The sequence below is a fragment of the Gekko japonicus genome, unplaced genomic scaffold (genome assembly GCF_001447785.1).
Source record: "Gekko japonicus isolate JY-2015 unplaced genomic scaffold, Gekko_japonicus_V1.1 scaffold2362, whole genome shotgun sequence".
In the NCBI taxonomy this organism is placed as follows: Eukaryota; Metazoa; Chordata; class Lepidosauria; order Squamata; family Gekkonidae; genus Gekko; species Gekko japonicus.
The window spans coordinates 172,629-193,238 of record NW_015174342.1 but is presented as its reverse complement, the minus strand read 5'-3'; the positions used below and the strand labels follow the sequence as shown (position 1 = coordinate 193,238).

General features: G+C 48.0%; 1 protein-coding gene across 1 annotated transcript in view; it reads right to left on the bottom strand.

Moving 5' to 3' along the window:
* Window positions 1-20,610, bottom strand: part of JAKMIP1 (janus kinase and microtubule interacting protein 1) — an 81,819-nt gene that overhangs the window by 44,391 nt on the left and 16,818 nt on the right. The window contains 7 exon segments of the mRNA XM_015424294.1: window positions 1,547-1,675; window positions 3,670-3,798; window positions 9,460-9,519; window positions 11,309-11,449; window positions 13,221-13,367; window positions 17,226-17,342; window positions 18,601-18,813. Coding sequence (XP_015279780.1) covers window positions 1,547-1,675; window positions 3,670-3,798; window positions 9,460-9,519; window positions 11,309-11,449; window positions 13,221-13,367; window positions 17,226-17,342; window positions 18,601-18,813 — 936 coding nt within the window.

Below are 20,610 nucleotides of genomic sequence, written 5' to 3'. Positions count from 1 at the left end.
TGGCCCGCTTTAATGAGCCAGGAGGGGCACGGATCCAGGCTGCAAGTGGTTGGGCGCACAGCTGTGAGCACCCTATCAACTTCCTCCAAGCTGAGTAGATCGAACCCTTCCAACCCCGGCGGAGCCGCGCAAGGGGCCTCAAGTTCGCATACTGTCTCAACTGTAGCGGGGAGGTCGCAGCGGAGCGCTAAGACTTTATCTGCAAAATAGCTCGCAAAAGCCTCGCAGCCAATGTCCAATTCCCTACAATTTTGTCTGCCCTGAGGCAGTGTTGTCAATGACCGAATTGTCCTAAATAATTGGGCCGGGCGTGAGCTAGCGGACGCAACCCTGGCTGCGTAGAAGTCTCTCTTCGCAGCCTTGACTGCCATCTCATAGGCTTTCATAAACGTCCTATAAGATGCTCTTGTCGCCTCGTCGCAAGCTCGGCGCCACCGTCTCTCTAGCCGTCTGAGCTCCTGTTTCATAAGCCGCAGCCCCTGGGTATACCAAGGGGCTAGCCTAGAGCGAGGGCGCAGAGGGCGCCGAGGAACGATCACGTCGATGGCCGCAGTGAGTCGGCTATGCCAATCCTCCACGAGCACATCTAACGAACCGCCAGGGGGCATCGGATCCCGGAGAGCCGTCTGAAGCCGCATTGGGTCCATCAGGCTCCGCGGGCGAGCTAAAATATGCTCGCCGCCTAGACAGGGTCGGGGCGGGACATTTACACGAGCCTTCAGGGCATAGTGGTCCGACCATGGTACCTCAATTGTGGTAATAAGTTATGCTAATGAGCTCCTGCACCTCTTTTTCTTCAAAATGACTCCTGGTGTTAACTCTGGCTAAAAGGGCACTGCAGGTTGTCAACAGGCCACGGAGATAAATGATATGTGGGATACGGAATTTAGAGGGTAACAAGGATAGGAAAGGACAAAGGCTCACGTGAATGTAACCTGAATCAGGCTAATTTAACTGGAAGGGAGGGGGAAGCAGCCTCCGGTGAGGGTGTTCTGCTTCAGCAGGGCATGTTTTCAAGACGCTATGAGTGCTTAAGAGGTCTGTGTCTAAAAGACCACTTAAGCTATTTATGAATTCCCCCTAAAAAGTGCATCATGCCACAGAAATCCTGTGAGAAAGCATTCAGATCTAGTTGGATGAGCAATTGTTATGAACAGATGCTAGAGAGTCAAGATGCTTCCAAAATCTGATTCCAACTGAATTCTGGAATGGGTTTGTGGTTCCAACCAAGAGTAACAACAGGCAAGTCCAAAATCCCAGATCAAGTCTGAAGTTGCAGAAGACACCAAACATGGAAATCTAGACCCACCACAATGTTCTACTAACAGTGTTCTACTAACAGGGCCCGCTTATAAGTAGCGTTGAAGGGGAATCCTGTCATGGTGGAATTCAATTAATTCAGGTGGGGTTCAATCATGGACACCACAAAAGATTTAAGTAGGTCAGCTGTTAAGCATGTCAGTCACCGCGCCTCTCCTCATCCAGTGTATGCCAAGTCGTCTAGAGAGCTGGAAGCAGGAATACATTGTTCTAAAAATGCAGTTACCCTGGCTTCTCTCTCTGCATCCAGAGTTCCCCCAACCTGCTCCTGCAGCAGCGCATATGCCCGCTGCAACGCCTGATATTCTCTGGTCAGCTGACAGAACCGCAAGTCGGCTTCTTCTTTCGGTGTGTTCTTTAAAGAAAGGAAAAAATACATATGCTTGGTGTCGCAAATATATTTTGCATTTTAGTATGATCCCTTTGAAGGAAAAAGAAGAAGAATTATAGAAACAAGTGAAGAATTATAGAAACAAGTGAAGTATAAAAACAGAATTCCAGTGATATTCTTTGCAACGTGTGCGTCCCAGGGCTTCATGGAAAGGCTGCCGCTTCCACGTCGGGTCAACAACAGTTGATATTTGTGGCAACCACCTGAAAAGGAGACAGGCTCAGGCGGGTCACCGTGGCGGTCTGAAGCAACAGAACAAAGTTTGAGTCCAGCGGCACCTCGAAGACCAGAGGATTATGAACGTGCAGACATTCACAATCCTCTCTCTCTCTCGGGTGTGTGTGTGTGTGTGTGTGTGTGTGTACAACAGCACTCTATATTGTCTCGTATGTGTTCACCCTCCACTTCTTCCAAGGCGCTCGGGAGGAGTATCCGTCGTTTCCCCTTCCTCTGTTTTATCCCCACAAGAGTCCTATTAGGTAGATCCTGCCCACAGCAGCCCCAAATGGCCCCCAGAATACTGCAGCTCCTGGGGGTTAATTAACACGCAGATCAGGAATTCAGGGGTGGGAGTAAAGAGCCACAAAAGTCACACTCCGTGGACAGAAGTGTGTGGGGTTAGACTAGATGACTCTGGAGACCCCCCGTCCAACTCTATGATTCTATGATGTCCTTCTACCTGCGAAAAAGCACTGTTGGGATTTACGCTGCTGCCTCCACTCCTAGCAAACGGCAACTCCATGGGCTACCCTTTTCTAAGTCCAATGAAGAGAGAGATGATCAAAGAAGAAGCCCTAGGAGGACCGTCACCTCGACGACGACAGAGATACGTGTGGATCAAAACAGGCCCATGACAGTCACCGAGGGGGGGGGCAGGGGGGGGGCCTTCTTGGGAGCACTAGTCTGCTCAGGAAGAAAGGCCTTCTCGGGAACAGATCATGGAGGCCGGGAGGAAACAGTTGAAAGGGAAGGGTCCGTCTGCTGGTCCTATGCATCGCCATCCCCACAGGGCAAATAATGACCCCTCCTGGGCCATTTCAGGTTGGGAAAATGGCACAAGGGGAAGGCTAAAGGCCCCTCCCCCTCACATCATGGTCCTGATCTGTATCAGGGCCCCACGTGCTTGGAAGACAAGTTCCCCCGCTCCTAACCTACACCTCGCATGTTACAAATCATAATGTGTCTCCTGGGCCTTTGGAGTTGGCTCATTCATTCCATCCCAAACACCTGCCCCATGACGTGAAAGCATACTTTTTTTGTTTTACCATGATTTTATATTTGTTTTTAGCTTTCAGGTTAACCTTGACTCCATTATAGCACCGTATAGCCCCATGGTGTAGGTCTTGTTCATCCGCACTGTGCCCCCCCCCCCTCCCAGAATGCATGTGGCTTGGATGTGTGCGGTCAGCAATCCTGCACAGAACCACTGCAGTCCAATTCCATCGAGGTCCATGTGGGCTGAGGCTGGAGCAGCTCAGCACAGGAGTGGGCAGCACGTCTAATAAACTCTCTCCTGCCGGTGGGGAGACCTCGGTGCCCCTGTGCCCCAACCAAGATTCCAAAAAAGAGAAACTACACAGCTGTAGTTGTTTTTACCTATTTCTTTCTGAGGTTGACACTTTTTCAGCAGCTGCTATAAATTCTTGAAACTTCAGCAAACCTCCTTTTTAGGTCTAAGTTTGAGTCCAGTGGCACCTTTAAGACCAACAAAGTTTTATTTTGGGTATAAGCTTTCGTGTGCATGCTGTCTACGCAGACATCTAAGTACTGCAAACAGAGTTTATATTTGCTGGAAACGGGGGTGGGGGGGTGTCATTTCTCTAATGAGGGAGGAGACAGATTATTATTATTAAAAGATGGACCTCATTGCTCATTTTGATGTTTTAAATAAAATCTAAGAAAGTAAGTAATAGGAAAAGAAAAACTTTGTATATCAAGTCATAACCCAATCCACTCACGTCTTCCAAGTCCTCTTCCGGCGTAGCTGGCGTTCTGTCTGTCTTGTCTGTGTTATAGGAGGCAACCGATGAGGTTTCTGAATCAACAGATTCTTCATCAAATCCAAAAAATGTCTCCACAACATGCCTCTGAAAAAAGACCAACATTCTTTCTGACCAAGAGGCACAGGTGTAGGGCTACACATCAAAATGCCTTTCATTTCTGTCTTTAAGAAATAAGCAGCTAGTGAATCCAGTCCCCAACGCTTTTCCCAGCGCTTGACCACATAGACACCCACACCTATAAGGTCCTCTCAAATTGAGATGGACTCCATCAATTCTTCATAAATGTCAATAATAAAAGGTACCTCCATTTTCTTTGGCATCACAACAGCTCGCTGAGCAGCTGAGGCCTACCTACAAACTACAAGCCACAGCACAGGCAAAGTCCCCCCCCCCTCCCTCACCCAACATTTCCCTGGCGGGAACTCCAGCACAGCATTCAGAGAGCTGAGTTTAACAACAGTTTACTTTTAGACTTGGGGGGGGGGGGATTCTTTCTAGGAGTCCCAAGTACAGGTTTTAGTCTGGTCACAAGAGGATATTATTTGCATTCCAAATGACTTACAGGGCTTTTAATGTCTGAACCATCTCATAAAGGAACTCTGTTGCTGAATTCTATAGTTTGGTAGCTTAAGGGAGAGGTTCACACTTAGGATTGTTACTTAGAAAAGAGACAGAAATTGTTTATTATGAGAGGACTCCATACTGGATAGGAAAGGCAAAGAGAAGGCTTCTAGCTGACTATCTAGGTAGGATGGAGAGAGACAGTAGAAAGCATGTCCAGTCCCCATGGTGGACAGAGGAAGGGAGATAGAGAAGGGAAGTGACCGGAAGGAAGGAACCTCTGAGAGCAGCATTCTGGGTAACAAAGGGAAAGCAGCAGAAGTGGACAAAAGAAAAGTCGGAGAGGTAAATGTGACTGGGCGGGGTGGTGGTGGTAATAAATTAAATAAATAAATAATAAGTACCCTTTCAACCCCCATACTAGCTACTGCCATTCCCAAGACACCAAAGCCTGTGCTAGCATTAAGTGATGTTGCACAGTCTATTTCTTCCAACAGTCGCTTTCCATATTACTTACTTTAACATTAAACATAATTTCCCCTCCCCCAGACCCATCTGTGTCTTCCAAGAGTCATCAGGCCATTAGAGGCTCCCTCTTAAGTGCAAAGTCCTACACTTAGGTACAAAAAAAATCAAAGGCACAGATATCGAATGGGAGGGACTTGGCTTGACAGCAGCACATGTGAAAGGGATCTAAGTGTTTTGGTTGATCACAAGCTAAACATGAGCCTGCAGTGCGATGTGGCTGCGAAGAAAGCTAATGCAATCTTAGGATGCATTAACGGAAGCATTGTGTCCAGATCACGGGAGGTGGTAGTTCCGCTCTATTCTGCTATGGTCAGGCCTCACCTGGAGTACTGTGTCCAGTTTTGGGCACCACATTTTAGGAAGGATGTTGACAAGGTCGAGCGTGTCCAGAAGAGGGCAACCAGGATGGTGAGAGGGTTGGAATCCAAGTCTTATGAGAAAAGGCTGAAAGACTTGGGTATGTTTAGCCTGGGAAAGAGAAGGCTTAGAGGAGACACGATTGCAGTCTTCAAGTATTTGAAGGGCTGTCATGTAGAAGATGGAGCAGATGTATTCTCTCTTACTCCGGATTGCAAGACTACATCTAATGGGTGGAAATTACAAGGGAGTCGACACCGGCTAAATATCAGGAGAAACTTCCTAACTGTAAGAGTGGTTGAGCAGTGGAACAGACTGCCTCGGGAGGTGGTGGATGCTCCTTCGCTGGATGTTTTCAAGCGGAGGCTGGATGACCATCTTTCGGGTATGTTGTAGGGCAATCTTTCGGCTATGCTCCTGCAGAGTGCAGGGGGTTGGACTAGATGACCTGCAAGGTCCTTTCCAACTCTTAACATTCTATGATTCCATGATTCTTTTCCTTCCTGACCATCTGCACACTTCCGGCACTGCCACCTCTGTTTCAGGCAGAGGAAGAGGGTCCCAGGAGACACACGTTCAAACAATTACTCTGCGGTTTTTTTTTTGGGGGGGGGGTTCTGAAAGAGGTCCCACAAGTTTGGAGAAAATCTTCCTTCTGTCAATGTGGCACTGATCCACAGGTTTAAATAGCTGCAGAGGGGGGCACGGATCCTGTGGCCCCAGGAATGACCTTTCTGGGGGCCTGAAAGAGCTACAGCGATACAACTCTGCATCTCTTCTGCACATGGATGGGACAATACTGCCCAGTAGTGCCTGGAAACACAAGTTGCACCAGAAGAACACAAGGAAACATATAAAAAGGACAGACAGAATCAGGTGGGTTGCCATGCTGGTTTGAAGCAACAGAACAAAGTTTGAGTCCAGTGGCACCTTTAAGACCATGTTCAGAGCATACATGTAATTTTTCATGGAACAGCCGTGACAATTAGAAGAAGCCATAGCACACAGCCATCTACAGAGCTGAGAGCATCCCAGCTTTCTCCCCTGTTAGTTTCCTCTCTGAGTCGCTCTAGTGACTATCATCTCCTTAATCCTCTTTCTGGTAAGGACAGGGACAGGACACTCACAGTGGCTCTGAGGCTCTGTGATACTTATTTAATCTATGGTCATTTTAACTTTATTTGTTACTATTTTAATCACTTGATTCTGCTGTTCATTTTGATGGTTTATTTTCCCTAACCAAACAACGGCAGCAGGACTCTTATACAAATCTCATCCTTGTCGTGATACACAAATTATGGTAAGGCTGGCCTAGATGAGTTTAATCTGGTGTGTCAGAAAAGTGACAGCTAATAACAGCATGTGACTGCTAGGAGGCTGGCCAGAACCAGTTTAAGGCAGTGCAGCCTGGCACTGAAGATATTGCTGAAGGTTGCATCAGCCATGAGCTGATTGGTCAGCAGATGTATAAATGTACAGCTTGTACAGCATTCTTCCCCTTCTCCATGTATCAGTTGCTGCGGAGCATATTGACACTCAGAGCTGTAAATAGGTGGTGGCTTGGTGTAAATAAATCACTGTGGTTGCACCAAAGTACCTGACTCCAGCGTTTGTGGGTTCTCTATCTCCCTTGGGCACTAACGTGCCAGCCAGCATTCCGCGCGGACCGCGACAATCCTATGACGAATGTATTCCAGCAACAAACCACATTATTCAAGAGGGCTAAAAAACAGTTTAAAACAGGTTGCCATTTTCACCATGACTTAAAAAAAACAAAGTTTTAGAAACTTGAAGTGGGTAGAAAACCATCTCTTTTTTACATTCCCTGACCAACGGATGGACAGAAAAGCCAATCCATGAAGCATATGAATGTGAACCAATCGCGAAGAGCTCTTACCTTCATGCTTGTAAGTCATTTCTTGGCAGCCAGAAAAATATAAACACACCAGAGCACACAGGCAGACGAAAAAGGAGAAATACAAGACAAGAATGACATATTCCATACTAATGATGCAGGGGCTGGCCACTCCCTGCTCTCCTCAGAAACTCTGTAGAAGCTCTCCTGTTCGCGGAATAGAAAGGAGCCCCCGAAGCTTGCCAGGTTCCAAAGCGTTCTGGTTGTCTGTCTCACAGCCAGAAACCCTAGAAAGTCTTCTCAGCCATGTCACTTGTCAGAATTCACAAGCCTGAAATATCTGCCCGGTATTATTCTGACTCAGAGACATCTAGGGATGTAGGAAGGAAGGTGGGTCTCGAAAGCAAACTACAACATTTAACCATTTGCAAACAGCGGCATGCCTTCCACGGCTGCACTGCGCACAGGGCTTCTCCACCCCCGGGGCGGCTCTTGGAGCGGCGAGTTAATTGGAAGCAGCGAGCCACTCTCCCCAGCACCCCATGGCAATTAGCAGCATGCCCAAGGAAAGTCAGGGTAGCAACAGTTACCTGGCACCAGCAAGGGAATGAGTCCACAGCCTCCCATGGAAACCCGCCTTGTTCCCCCCACTGACAAGGCCCCCAAAGCTTAGCCTGCACAACCCAGAGCATCTTATGTCCTCGGCACAGAACAGCGGCCCTGCAAAAGGTGTGCAGAGCGCAAACGTGCCAGGTACACAACTGAAAAAGCCAAGCCAACAAAATAACACAACACACCCCCACCAAGGATTTCCTGCTAACATGACCTGGTGTGAAAATCCCTTCTTATTTCAAAAAGAGTTAGGTTTTTAAAACCAGAGGCTCCCAAGCCCTGTCCTCCAAACCACAACTGTACGGAGCACAAGTCACCCCCCCCTGAATGGCCATAAATCTATGCAGACGCTACCATAAAACTGAGAGATCAAGGACGTGAAAGCAGCATGCAGTCTGGACACTGCCATAAAAACTGACAATCAATCAAAGTGAAAGTGGCATGCCGTGCAGAGGGGAATTTCTGTTCCAGCCTGGGCTTGGTAAGACAGCACACCATTCACTACTGTCCCATAACTCCCTTAAGGTTCACATAACAACCTAAAACCACCAATGTCACCCAAATTCCAATTTCATACAGCATTTAAGGCAATAATAGCTCTCGAATAAAAACTATTTTTAATCTATTTGTCCTTGCTTTAATCTTCTGCCCGAAGGCAGCAGTTCAAACAGGGAATGTTCAGGATGTGACAAGTCCTGCAAAATGTTCTTTGCTTTTTTCAAACATCGAGAACTATACAAGTCCTCCAGGGATGGGAGAGGGCAGCCAATGATCTTCTGAGCCCCCCTATCAGTCACAGAAAATCACAAAACCAAGCCTTTCCCTCAGCAGAGTTATTCACAATCCCTCCGGCACAGATAAACATTCATGCTTATCCTTTCAGGGAGAGAATGACATACGACTGACAAAACCTGAGACCTTCACTTGGCAAGAATCCTTGTATCTCTTTGCGAAGCAATGCCTCCGCTTCTCTGCTTCCTATTCAGCTAGATTCATATTGCCTCCTCTCATCCCCCCCCCCCAAATTCTCACCCTTCCTTTTTTCCCTTTTTCTTATTTTAATATCTACTCTCAGATGCCTCCGCGTGTGGGTTTCTTTCCTTCCTTTTCCTTTTATCTTAATCTCTTGTGTGCAGTTCTGGTTACTGTATCTCAGAAAGGACATTGCAGAGCAGGAAAAAGTACAGAAGAGGGCGGCCAAGATGACTGTGGGATTGCAGCACCTTCTCTGAGAAAAAAACGCTGAAGAGTCTGGGATTTTTCAGTCTCGAAAAGAGATGAGTCTCAAAAGACTATAACTCAAGGGCATCTAATGAAGCGGATGGGCGGTAAATTCTGGACGAACAAAAGGGAATACTTTTTTACACGAGTGATTACGATGAAGAATTTGCTGCCAGAGGATGTTGTGATGGCCATACGCATAGACAGATTTAAAAGGGGATTAGACAGATTCATGGAGGATAGGTCTATTAGTGGCTACTAGCCATGGTAACTTAAAGGAGCCTCTAAATTCACAGGAAGGAAACCTCTGAATACCAATGCCAGGAGGCAACATCAGGAAAGGGTATGCGAAAAACAATGCAGGCGAATTACTGGCTGTAAGGTTGTTCTTTAGCCAGTTTAACTGCACAAAGCAGAATGTGATGAGACAGCGCCACCAGGTGGCCACTGAGTGTGAGACTGCAATCCAGCTGCCCGGACATCTGCACACTGGAAACCGCAGCCATCAATATTTTAACTATGATGCTTAAAATTACTTTTCCTTATTTACAACAGTGTATTTTAGTATGGAGAAGCCAACATTCATCAAGACAGAGAGAAATGTTACTTACTTTTGGAAGTTTCAAACTTTTTCTTTTATGCTTCTTAGACCGTAACAATCGTTCACGTTCCTAAATGAAGAGAAGTTTCATTTAAAACCTGCTCAGAATTTTCAGAATGACTGCAGGGGTGGAGGATCTAAAGCTGCCCCCTGCTGTATTGGGGGGGGGAACACATCCTTCCCTCGTTAATTTTGGGGAATTGAACTTTCTAGAGTTGTTTCCATCTCAGTTACAACCTCCTTGTTCTCGCTTCTACAGCTCAGTCTGCAGCCCAGTTTGTAGCCTTCTCTTCCTTTAGTTTCTCCTTTTGTTCATTTTCTGTCATTTTAACTTCAACTCCTTAATGAGGTCGGTGGCAGAGAGCACACAAGACTGCTGTGGGCTGGTGCTGGGAGTGCGGCGGCATTACAACACCACGTGCGCATGGGCATGAAGGGAATTTCAGAGACAGACAGACAGACAGACCCCGCAGTGTGGCTGGCTGGAACAGGCTGGGAAAAGTGAGGCTGATCCACTACAAGCCTTTCTGACCCATGAAGCGGAGAGCAAAGAAGACGCAGGCCTCATCCCGTGGAGAAGCAGGCTGTGGCTCCCTGGCAGAGCCTCTGCTTGGCCTGCAGAAGGTCCCCGGCATCTCCAGTTAAAGAAGACCAGGCAGGAGGAGATGGGGAAGACCTCAGCCCTTACGGATGGGATTGGACAAGCCTTCAACCGTCTCATAAATATTATCAGGATATAAGTCAGACTGCATTCAGGAACTCAAGTGCAAGGTTTTTGTTTTGTTTTTTTTTAAACCTATACAGAGGTGGGAAAGGCTCTAGGTATTTGGAATTTCCCCCAGGGATGGGTCACAATTGGAACCATGAGCTACTCCACTGTGGTGAGCAGGATGCAGACACAAGTCTTCAAAACAGTCCTTCCAATAGGGGGAGACGTCATTTCCTCAGCACTAAGAGACGGCGCTCTGCCCCACATACTTCATCCACCGTGCCCCCCCCCCCCCCCCAACCCCACAAATAACGCTAGCACATCTAATTAACAATTCCCCTCATGGCCTGATGTGGTGGCATCTTTAAGAAGTTGGTTATTTTTGTAAAGCTAAACAATTCTAAACAGCTTGAGCATTTTCTCACTGCAACACACAAACACTGGAACGGATTCGGGGTGTGTGTGGTCACCGTGCTGGTCTGCAGCAGCAGAACAGAGCCAGAGTCCACCAAGGGGGCACCTTTAAGATCAACAGAGCTCTATTCTGGGCGCAAGCTTTTGGGTGAACGTACATGCGTGCACACGAAAGCTGAAAGCGTATACCCAGAATAAAACTTTGTTGGTTTTAAAGGTGCCCCTGGACACAAACACTCAAGCACTTCTTCAGACCTCTAAAAAAAAGGAGCCATAGACAAGGCAACACTCCCACCCACCCACCAACACCCCTCCATTTTGTATCGTATTACTACTTTTCCTTCTCCTTTACAAAAATCCATTCTCTGAACTCTCCCCGCCAGCCGTGTGGGACACAAAGATGCGTAAAGAAGAAAAGGGGAAGAGAGGGAAGCAACACCACCGAGTGCCACAAGGAGGCCACCCTCGCGCCAGCCACCATCGAAGCCCCTGGGTGAAGGAATCCCCTCTTCTGTTCTGAGTGAGATGGGGGTGTGGGGTTGCCTTTGCCACAACCGGCCCCCTCCCTTTGGCAGCAGGAGGTCTGGACCACTACTGCCTGGCTCGCATTCAGCCACAAGAGAAACCAGGGGCACCAAAACGCCAGGCATCGTGCTATTGGGGCCAAGTGACCGGGTGCCACGGCTCAAGGAGGAAGGAGGGCAAAGACTGTGCTCCGGAAACGCAGCTGCATTACCACGGAGAGATCGTCAATCACGCGTCGTTGCTCCAGAACTTGCAGTTTCAGGAATTCAACTTCTTGTTCTTCCCGCGTGCTGCTGAGATCGTTCAACGAAGTGTGCCTTCTCAAAGTGGGCTGGACTGATAACTTCTCTTTCTACAAAACAAAGCAAAAAGGGTATTTCAGCAACACATTCAGATACTATGTACCCTTTTATTGCACACATTCATGATTCCCAGGGCTGGCCCTACCACGAGGCCAACGGAGGCAGGTCACCTCAGGCCAACAGACTCCGCAAGCCAGGCCCCTCCTGTCCCCCTCACCGGACTGCCGCCTCCACCATGGCCTTCTCCAGATCATCTCCCATCTCTGTGCACCCACCTGGGAGCTGGAGCTCTAGCAACCCCTACGTGCCCTGCAGGGCTTCCCCTGCCCCCAGAGGATTCATTCCTCTCACAAACAGTTTGGCAGCAACCGCAGCCACTGTGTCTGGTTTTTAAATAGCGCGGGGGCAAAGGTGATTTGTTGCTCCAACCCTCAGGCAGCAGCAAGTGGCCTCAAGCAGCCTCTATAACGACTTTATTATCCTTCCATTTAAAGCCAAAGTGCTGTTAAGAGAGAGAGAAGCCTCAGTCCTTAAACTTCTGCTCATTCCTCACCATCCTCCCCCCCCCTCCCCGGGGACATGCCAAAGATGGGTTCAAAATTTGGAACAGCCAAGGAAGAACATGCCCACCACAACCAGGGAGGGATCATCTGATTTACTTGGTTCTGTGTGTTCTGCAGAGGCCTGTGTGACACAGGCCTCGTAGCTTAGTCCCCCAAATTTAGTATTTTATGTTATTCTTTTAATTTTTGAAAGGCTGTCATTTGGAGGAGGGCAAGGAGCTGTTCCAGTTGGCAGCAGAGGATAGGACTCGCCATAATGGGCTTAAATTACATGCAGGAAGGTATCAGCTGGATATTAGGAAAAGCTCTTTCATGGTCAGAGTGGTTCAAAGGTGGAATTAGCTGCCTAGGGAGGTGGTGAGCTCCCCTTCACTGGCAGCTTTCAAGAAGAGGCTGGACAAATATTTGACAGAGACGATTTAGGCTAGTCCTGCATTAGGCAGGGGGTTGGACTAGATGGTCTGTATGACCCCTTCCAACTCTGTGATTCTATTATTCTAATCTACTTGCATTTTCCTGCTTTTCCTTCTGTTACTTTTACGTTCCATAAAGATTAGAACTGACGAACTGTCTTTGTCACGGCCTGCTATTCCAACTCAGCCCAGGGTATTGCCCGGGTTCCTGCACATTCAAGCAAAGACAAAAGACCCCCTGATCTGGAAGTTCAGAGGCACACTTGTGGACCCCCAAGCGTTCTAGGTAAGACAGGAGACAAGTGCTGATCTATTTCCAGGGGATGAGGCCAAAAAAAGAATGTGGCCCAAAATTATGGCCATGAGTTATGTTAAAATCAGATAGGCTAGCTACCTAAAATCAGACAGGCTAGCCAGTTTGGTGTAGTGGTTAAGTGCGCGGACTCTAATCTGGGAGAACCGGGTTTGATTCCCCACGCCTCCACATGCAGCTGCTGGTGTGACCTTGGGTCAGTCATAAGTTCTTTGAGAGTTGCTCTCTCAGCCCCACCTACCTCACAGGGTGACTGTTGTGGGGAGGGGAAGGGAAAGGAGTTTGTAAGCCACTCTGAGTGAAGGGCAGGGTATAAATCCAATCTTCTCCTCTTCTTCTACCTTTGGAATACATCAAATTCTGAAATACCACTGCTTCAACATAGGACCACATTTATTTCCAGTGCAAGGAGCCAGTTCACACATCAATATACAAGGGAGATTTAACCATTTGAGTCCACTGTCCTTTTGTAAGTTCTAAGCCATCTAGAACTGATGATGAGAATTCAGGCTATGTGAGGATGGTCACTTACCATTTCTATGTTTTCCCTGGAAAGGTTCTTTATTTTGTCTTCCATTCTCTGTATGCTCTGAAGCATGTCCTCATTTTTCTTGTTCAGTCTTTTGTTCTTTTCTACAAGTGGCTTAAGCTGTCCTTCTGTCTCCCGAGACCGTTTCAACTGCAGATGGTAAAATAATGAAGCAAAATGAATATGCAACTTTGAGTGGGGCTTTAATTACAGTGTAGTCTTCTAGTTCCAGCTCCTACCAACCTAGCAATTCGAAAGCAAGAAATTGCAAGTAGATAAATAGGTACCACTTTGTTGGGAAGGTAACAGCGTTCTGTGCGCCTTGGTGTTTAGTCATGCCGGGCACATGACCACGGAAACGTCTTCGGACAGCACTGGCTCTTTGGCTTTGAAACAGAGATAAGCACCGCAACCCTAGAGTCGGATTCGACTGGCTTTCGAGCAAGGGAACCTTTACCTTTACCTAGTCTTCAGTAATGCAACAGTCACTACAGCCTCTCTTCATGCAGATCCAGTACAGGAGAAAGCTACTGGAAGGATTGGGCTGCAAGACTACTGAATGCCAACTAGGGATGCTTGAACTCCTGCTGTGCCAGCTTACAGCCTGTTTGCCAGATGACAACAGAAAGCCAGGTTTTTGTCAGTCACTATTTGAGAGCAGTCCGAGCCTGTTCACTGGTTGACTTTTCACACATCCAAACAGTGCACTTGGCCGTGGTTCACCACATACAGTCTCACACAGCAGGATGGATGGAGGCCCTACGTTCCTTCCCTCCTGCACAGACCTACTGTCATTATGCATTGCTGGGCAGCCAATCATGTAAACAATGAGCAAATCAGTCAGTTGGACAGTGATGATAAATTAACACTGGTTTTTTTAAGTCTTCCCATTTGGTGTTCATTTAGTGCTATTTTTGTGTTATTTTGTGCGTGCACATTTCCCCACAACCATATGGAGGGCCTAGTTGCCCCTTCACCTCATTTAATTACCTTGAACTGACTTGTCCGGGACCCCCTAGGTAGAATCCTCTAGTGCACAGGCGCAAAAGCTCCTGCAGGGCAAGGAAATGAAACTCCTCCACCACCACCACCACCAGAGCTCCTGCACAGCTGCAAATCTGCTCAAAAGCCATTTGAGGAGGATGGCAGACAGGTCAACAGACCAGAGCTTTGGCTCACAGCCGATGTATGTATGTATGTACACATGGACACCCGTGAGGCTGCCTTCTAGTGAATCAGACCATTGGTCCATCAGGGTCAGTATTGTCAGACTGGCAGTGGCTCTCCAGGGTCTCAGGCAGAGGGGGTCTTTCACATCATCTACTACCTGACCTTTTCAACTGGAGATGGCAGGGATTGAACCTGGACCCTTCTGCATGCAAGGAAGATGTTCTACCACTGAGCCACAGCCCCTCCCCTGTATTTTGCCATAAGGTTTGCAGCAAAAAAACCCACAAAAACCCACCCCGGCCATTGTGCTGGTCTCTGATACAGCTCTGCTTGGAGTCAGACAAGCCAGTTTCTCAAGGCATCAAAGACAAGACAGGCTTCAGTGTGAATGCAATAGGGAAAAAATGAGCTCTTTGAAGAAAACCACTCTTCTACAACTTTAACACAGTTATACGTTTTTATAATGTTTATAATGCAAATTTCCTATACTAGACAACATTCATCCTTGTGTGAAGTACGTTTCATAAATATAGGCAAAGCCGGTAGATGATGGTATGAATACAATACAAAATCTTGAGGCAAATATTCTTGGCACTGTTTTGGCTATGCTCCCGGAATGTTTACTCTTTAAGGCGTCCTAACGGAACTGTGAAGTGGACAAAACAGATAGAAAAGTCTTCGTTTTTCAAGTTCCTAAACAATATTTATCACTTCTTTGTTTGAAAACATGTGGATCCAAGGAATGCAAGAGATAAAGAGAACACGCTTTCCTTGGATTAAGCAGCAGTTTGGTATATCTTTTTCAGCTCTATCTCTCTGTTCGTCACCCATCTCTTGACGGAGCACTGCAGGAATGACAATGATATGGATCAGCACAACATCTCTCTCCTGTCTCCCCAAAGCTCTCAAGGCAATCTGACTAGTGGCAGAGCCAATGCTGAAAGTAACAGCCACACAGTAGGTGGTTTCCCTTTCGCAGACACTCCCTGCTAAGATCTTTACAGATTTCACACACACATGAAAGAATGGTGGGTGAGATCTTTGAATAGAATCCACTTCAGGAAGTGAGTCTTCCCCACCTTCCCTTTGCCCGCCAGCAGCCACCTGTGCCTCCAAAAAGCTTCAAGGGTCAATTGATCCTCCTGAGCAAAATACCCCGTGGTATGGAGGGGGGATGCAGCAAAACCCAGGAAACCGAGGGTGTTCCACTTCAGCAAAAGTGGGGGGCCTTTCACCCAGCTCTCACTCTTTAGTATAGCCGTCGGCATATTTTTTAGAAGGTCCCAACAGAAGGGTGAGCCTGCTTCTAAGAACACTTTCCGCTTACAGGATTTAGGATCCAGTTCATTTTCCTGATTATTTCACCTGTATCTCCATTACGTGATATGACCTTGCTCTCCTAGAACTGAAAATATAAGCATGTCTTTTTCGCAATTTGCATAGCCTTGCATTGTAGTATATTACAATAGTTCCCAAATTGTGCAAAAAAAAGGATCATGGGAATGTAGTGGGCTTGAAACAAAATTTAGGCTGACGGCATTCAGTCAGTTATTTTTTCCTAAAGTCTTTATGGGAACAATAATTATTTATTTTATTTATATATAGTATGCCTTTCTCTTTGAGACTCAAGGATTACATAGGATGTCAATGCAATCAACGGGGCCGGATATCCAATAGACAGAACAACAGGATTTGTCTTGTAGAAATCTGGAAACCAACCAGAGGTGAAGCATCGTGCAAGTATCAACACGACATGTTAAATGAATGCAAAAATTACAGAGTAGGAAGACAGCAACAGATAGTCTATAGATATCCAGCCATCCTTGACAAGAGCCAGGGTGTTTTCTGCCCTGGCTCCAACCTGGTGGAACTCTCTACCGAATCCATACCCTGTGGGACTTGACGCAGTTCCGCAGGGCCTGTAAGGAAGGGATGCTCCGCCAGGCCTTCAGCTGAGGACAGCGATGCTTCCATCTTCTTGGCGCTCCCGCTCCCTGCCAGACGGGGGCACGACTGGGATTTTTAGCGCCATATTTTTAGGCTGATTACTGTTGTTTACTGATTTTAGTTTGTTTTAGTAATGTTGTATATGATATTATGTTGTACACCGCCCTGAGCCCTGTCTTTTTGGTGGAGGGTGGTTGAAAATCAAATTGAATTTAATAAATAAGTGATACACCCATCGGTAAGAGTCCCTAACCCTTCCCCCCCCCCCAAGCTTCTTTCTGAACCACACTGTCACCGTGCAACCCTCCCGCCTGCGTAGAAAAGCCCTCTTGAATAGTTCAGTTTTGCATAGTTTGTAGACAGCCAGGAGGGTGGGAGCCTTCCTGACATCCTCGGGCAGGCCGTTCCGTAAGGCGGGGGCCACCACAGAGAAGGCCACGTGTGACAGGCCGTGGTTGACTTTAACCATTTGCAGGGTGGCACCTGCTGAAGGCCCTGGCTCAGAAGAGCAAAGCTGTCAGGGCGGAGCATTGGGGGGGGTGGGGGTGGAGAGGCGGTCAGCAGAGAAAAGGGACCAAGGCCATGAAGGGCTTTCTATGGGATAGCCAGTATCCCGACTGTAAACTTCTCTCCGTGCCTCAACGAGGAAAAGAGAAATCAAACTGCCACTGTTGCCATGGTAAGTAAAGAGCAATCAAGAGTACATTAGAAGTACATCTGGCTTTCCTAACATTTGAAGCATAGCTCAAAATCCAAGGAAATGAGTTATCACACAGAGGAATAGAAAGCAGGCAAGACAAACCTCACAGGCCACCCAGGTCACACGAATGCAAAAGAGCAGCATACTCAAGATGAAAACTAAGCACAGTTGTCTTAGGCTCGTTACCTTACCAGTTCATTTCTTTCATCCGCTAAAAGCGTATTCCTGTCTTCCAGCTTCCGTATTACAGCATTCAGTTCAGCTATTTTTAGCTGAAACCTCCTCATGTCTCGCTCATCCATATGTTGCTCCTTCACAGTAAAAAAGATGCATTAAAGCACAACACCGTTGGCAAAGAGAAAGTTCAGAGCAAAATTGTCTTGGGTCACTGTTAACAAGGCAGACGTGAACATGTTAAACGGGTCACTGGTGTGGACCCTTGCCCACCCTCCGCAGAAGGCCCGTGTGAACCCATGAAACTTAGACCGATCCCGGTTTTGAATTCCATGTGTTACCATCAACGTGTTCCAGGAAATCAAAACACTGCTCAGCTGAAACTCTGCAGAAAGATTTCCAAAGTTTCAAACTTGTACTTGGCAATGCAGAAATCTTTTACAGAGCTGGATTTTGAAGGAGGGCTGCCATTTTATCGCATTTGCCTCAGGCAATTAGGTTGGCCTCTTGAAAGAGACTTCATGACCCCCACCACCACCACCACACTCAACAACCACAAGGCGGGCGCATTCCCAGCAGTCCTGAGGCTCCTGAGCAGACTGGCGCCCCTCTGCTTCAGTGGATGTCGAACGAGAAGGGAGTCTTCCTGCTCAGGAAGGTGCTGTGGGATTAGAGAGATCCATGGAGGAGAGCTCTATCAGTGGCCGCTGGCCCTGGTGACTGAGGGGAACCTCCACATTTAGAGGCACTAATCCTCCTCTATCCCAGTGCCAGGAGGCAATATCAAGGGAAGGCCTCGGCCTATCTGCCCTGTGGTTGGAACTCCAGAGGAACTGGCTGGCCACTGTGTGAGACGGGAGGCTGGACTAGATGGACCCTCCCTGGTCTGATCCAGTAGGGCTCTTCTGAGGTTCTTCTCAGGGGAAGGCCTCGGCCTCTCTGCCCTGTTGTTGGCCCTCCAGAGGAACTGGTTGGCCCCTGTATGAGACGGGAGGCTGGACTAGATGGACCCTCCCTGGTCTGATCCAGTAGGGCTCTTCTGAGGTTCTTCTCAGGGGAAGTCCTCGGCCTCTCTGCACTGTTGTTGGCACGCCAGAGGAACTGGCTGGCCACTGTGTGAGACGGGAGGCTGGACTAGATGGACCCTCCCTGGTCTGATCCAGTAGGGCTCTTCTGAGGTTCTTCTCAGGGGAAGGCCTCGGCCTCTCTGCCCTGTTGTTGGCCCTCCAGAGGAATTGGTTGGCCCCTGTATGAGACAGGAGGCTGGACTGGATGGGCCCTCCCTGGTCTGACCCAGTGATCCATCTCCTTATGTTCTTAACTCAGGTAGCATTTTGCAGCTGGAATGGTTTGGGTGTTGCAAGGGTGACAGACACTGGAAGGTTCTCTTACCCCCAGGCTTCCTGCAAGTTCAGCAACCTCTCCCACTCCAGGCGGAAGTTCTCTCTTGGGACTCCCATGGTACCGTTCTGCCTCTTTTGCCTGAACAAGCTGTTCATCCAAGGCTTCTTTCTGGAGCAGCAGCTTTTGTGTATGGCCTGCCTGGACACCAAGGTCTTTCTCCAGCGCCAAAATCACTCTGTCTTTGCCTTTTATCTCGTCCATCTTGGAAAACAGTTAGGGGAGGGAGGGGGGGGGAAACCACAGCATCGTTAACAATGACTCCAAGCACAGGATGTTCTTTTTCCTTAGCAACTCTTCCATGGCAGCCAAGTCATGCCGAGGAGGAAGCCGACGTTGCTTCTTCAACAGCGCACAACAATGCCACCTCTGTCCCTCGCTTGGCTACTTCCTGTGAGCCGCTCTGCAATATCAGAACCTGAATCCATCTGAGAGATGCCGGGAACTGACACGATGCAGAGCCACTATGAGCAACTGGCAACGACATTTGAAGATACTCTGTTTTAGTGACAGTATTGGGGGGGGGATCTCTTCAAAACGCCTTAACTCATTTTCAAAGCAATACCCGATAGTACTGAAAGCAGCTTCGGCTGTGTGCGTATCTGAGGCACCACAATAAGACAACACTTGAGAATGCCATTTCTTGGAACAAGAGGTTCCACTCTTGGATCATACAGCCAATGACCAAAGCAGCATTTTGTCCTATTTCAGAAACATCAGAAGAATCTCCAAGTTCAGACCCTTCGCTACTACATGAATATCAAAAAGCATATGAGGTGTTAGTCAGGGTGTATATGGAAGGGTTGTATGCAATGCTCCCTCTAAGCTGTGGAGTCTTGTGAGCAAAAATTCTACTTTGTGAGCTACTGGCATTAAAGTTGAGAGGGAGCAATTTGCCTACTGCATAAATTAGTTTGCTCTGGAGCTCTCCTCCCTGAGCTAAGACAAAAATGTGTGAGCCGGAGGCTAAAAAACTGTGAGCCAGCTCGCACTAACTCAGCTTAGAGGGAACCGTCAAAATTCTTAAAAACAAAGTAGTACGAAACTGTTTTGCCCCACAGAGCCAAATAGACTAGGACGCTACAGTAGTTCCCATCTGAGAACTTCATTAATGACAATAATAAGCAGGGGTCGTTTCGTAGAAAAAGAGCTAGGGGAACTCATTAGTATAACTCATTAGCTCCACTGCTGAGCCCCATGAGGGGCCCGGCGGTGGACCTGCAAGGCCAGCGGGAGTGTGAGGAAGCCCCGCGAAGGCCCTCCCTGGCCCCAGGCAGGCAGGGGTGGGGAGAGGCAGGGAGGAAGCAACTTACCCTCCCTCTTCTCCTGCCTCCTCCTGGCTGAATGAGGGCCGGAAGCGGGGCGGCCGGAAGCAGGGGGCGGGGCTTCGTCATGTGCCCCGCCCCCCATATCTTACCCGGGGGAACTGCGATCCCCCACGAATCCCCCCGAAATGACCTCTGATAATAAGCAACATGTGAGGTTTACAACAGACAGAAGCAACTGCATACCAGTTGGGACAGAAAGAGACACCGCTACTAAGAGACTAACACCAATGTGATCTGTAAAATATGGAGGGGGGGGGGATATCAAAGAATCATATGTGCGTATGTCTGTAAAATGCCCTCAAGTCACAGCCAACTTACGGTGACCCTCACCGGGTTTTCAAGGCAAGCAACTAGCAGAGGTGGTCTGCCATTGCCTGCCTCAGCGTTGTGATTCTGGACTTCCCATTCAAGTACCAGAATAAAACTTTGTTGGTCTAAGCTTTGTTCTGTTGCTTCAGACCAGCACAGCGATCCACCAGGTTAATTACGTTAAGCAGGGCTCTTTTTGTAGAAAAAGCCCAGCAGGAACTCATTAGCATAATAGGCCACACCCCACAGCAGGAACTCATTAGCATATTAGGCCACACCCCTGACAGCACAGCTCATTAGCACATTAGGCCGCACCCCCATGTTACCAGAAGTGTGGTTATCCAGCCACACCCACCTTTTGCTT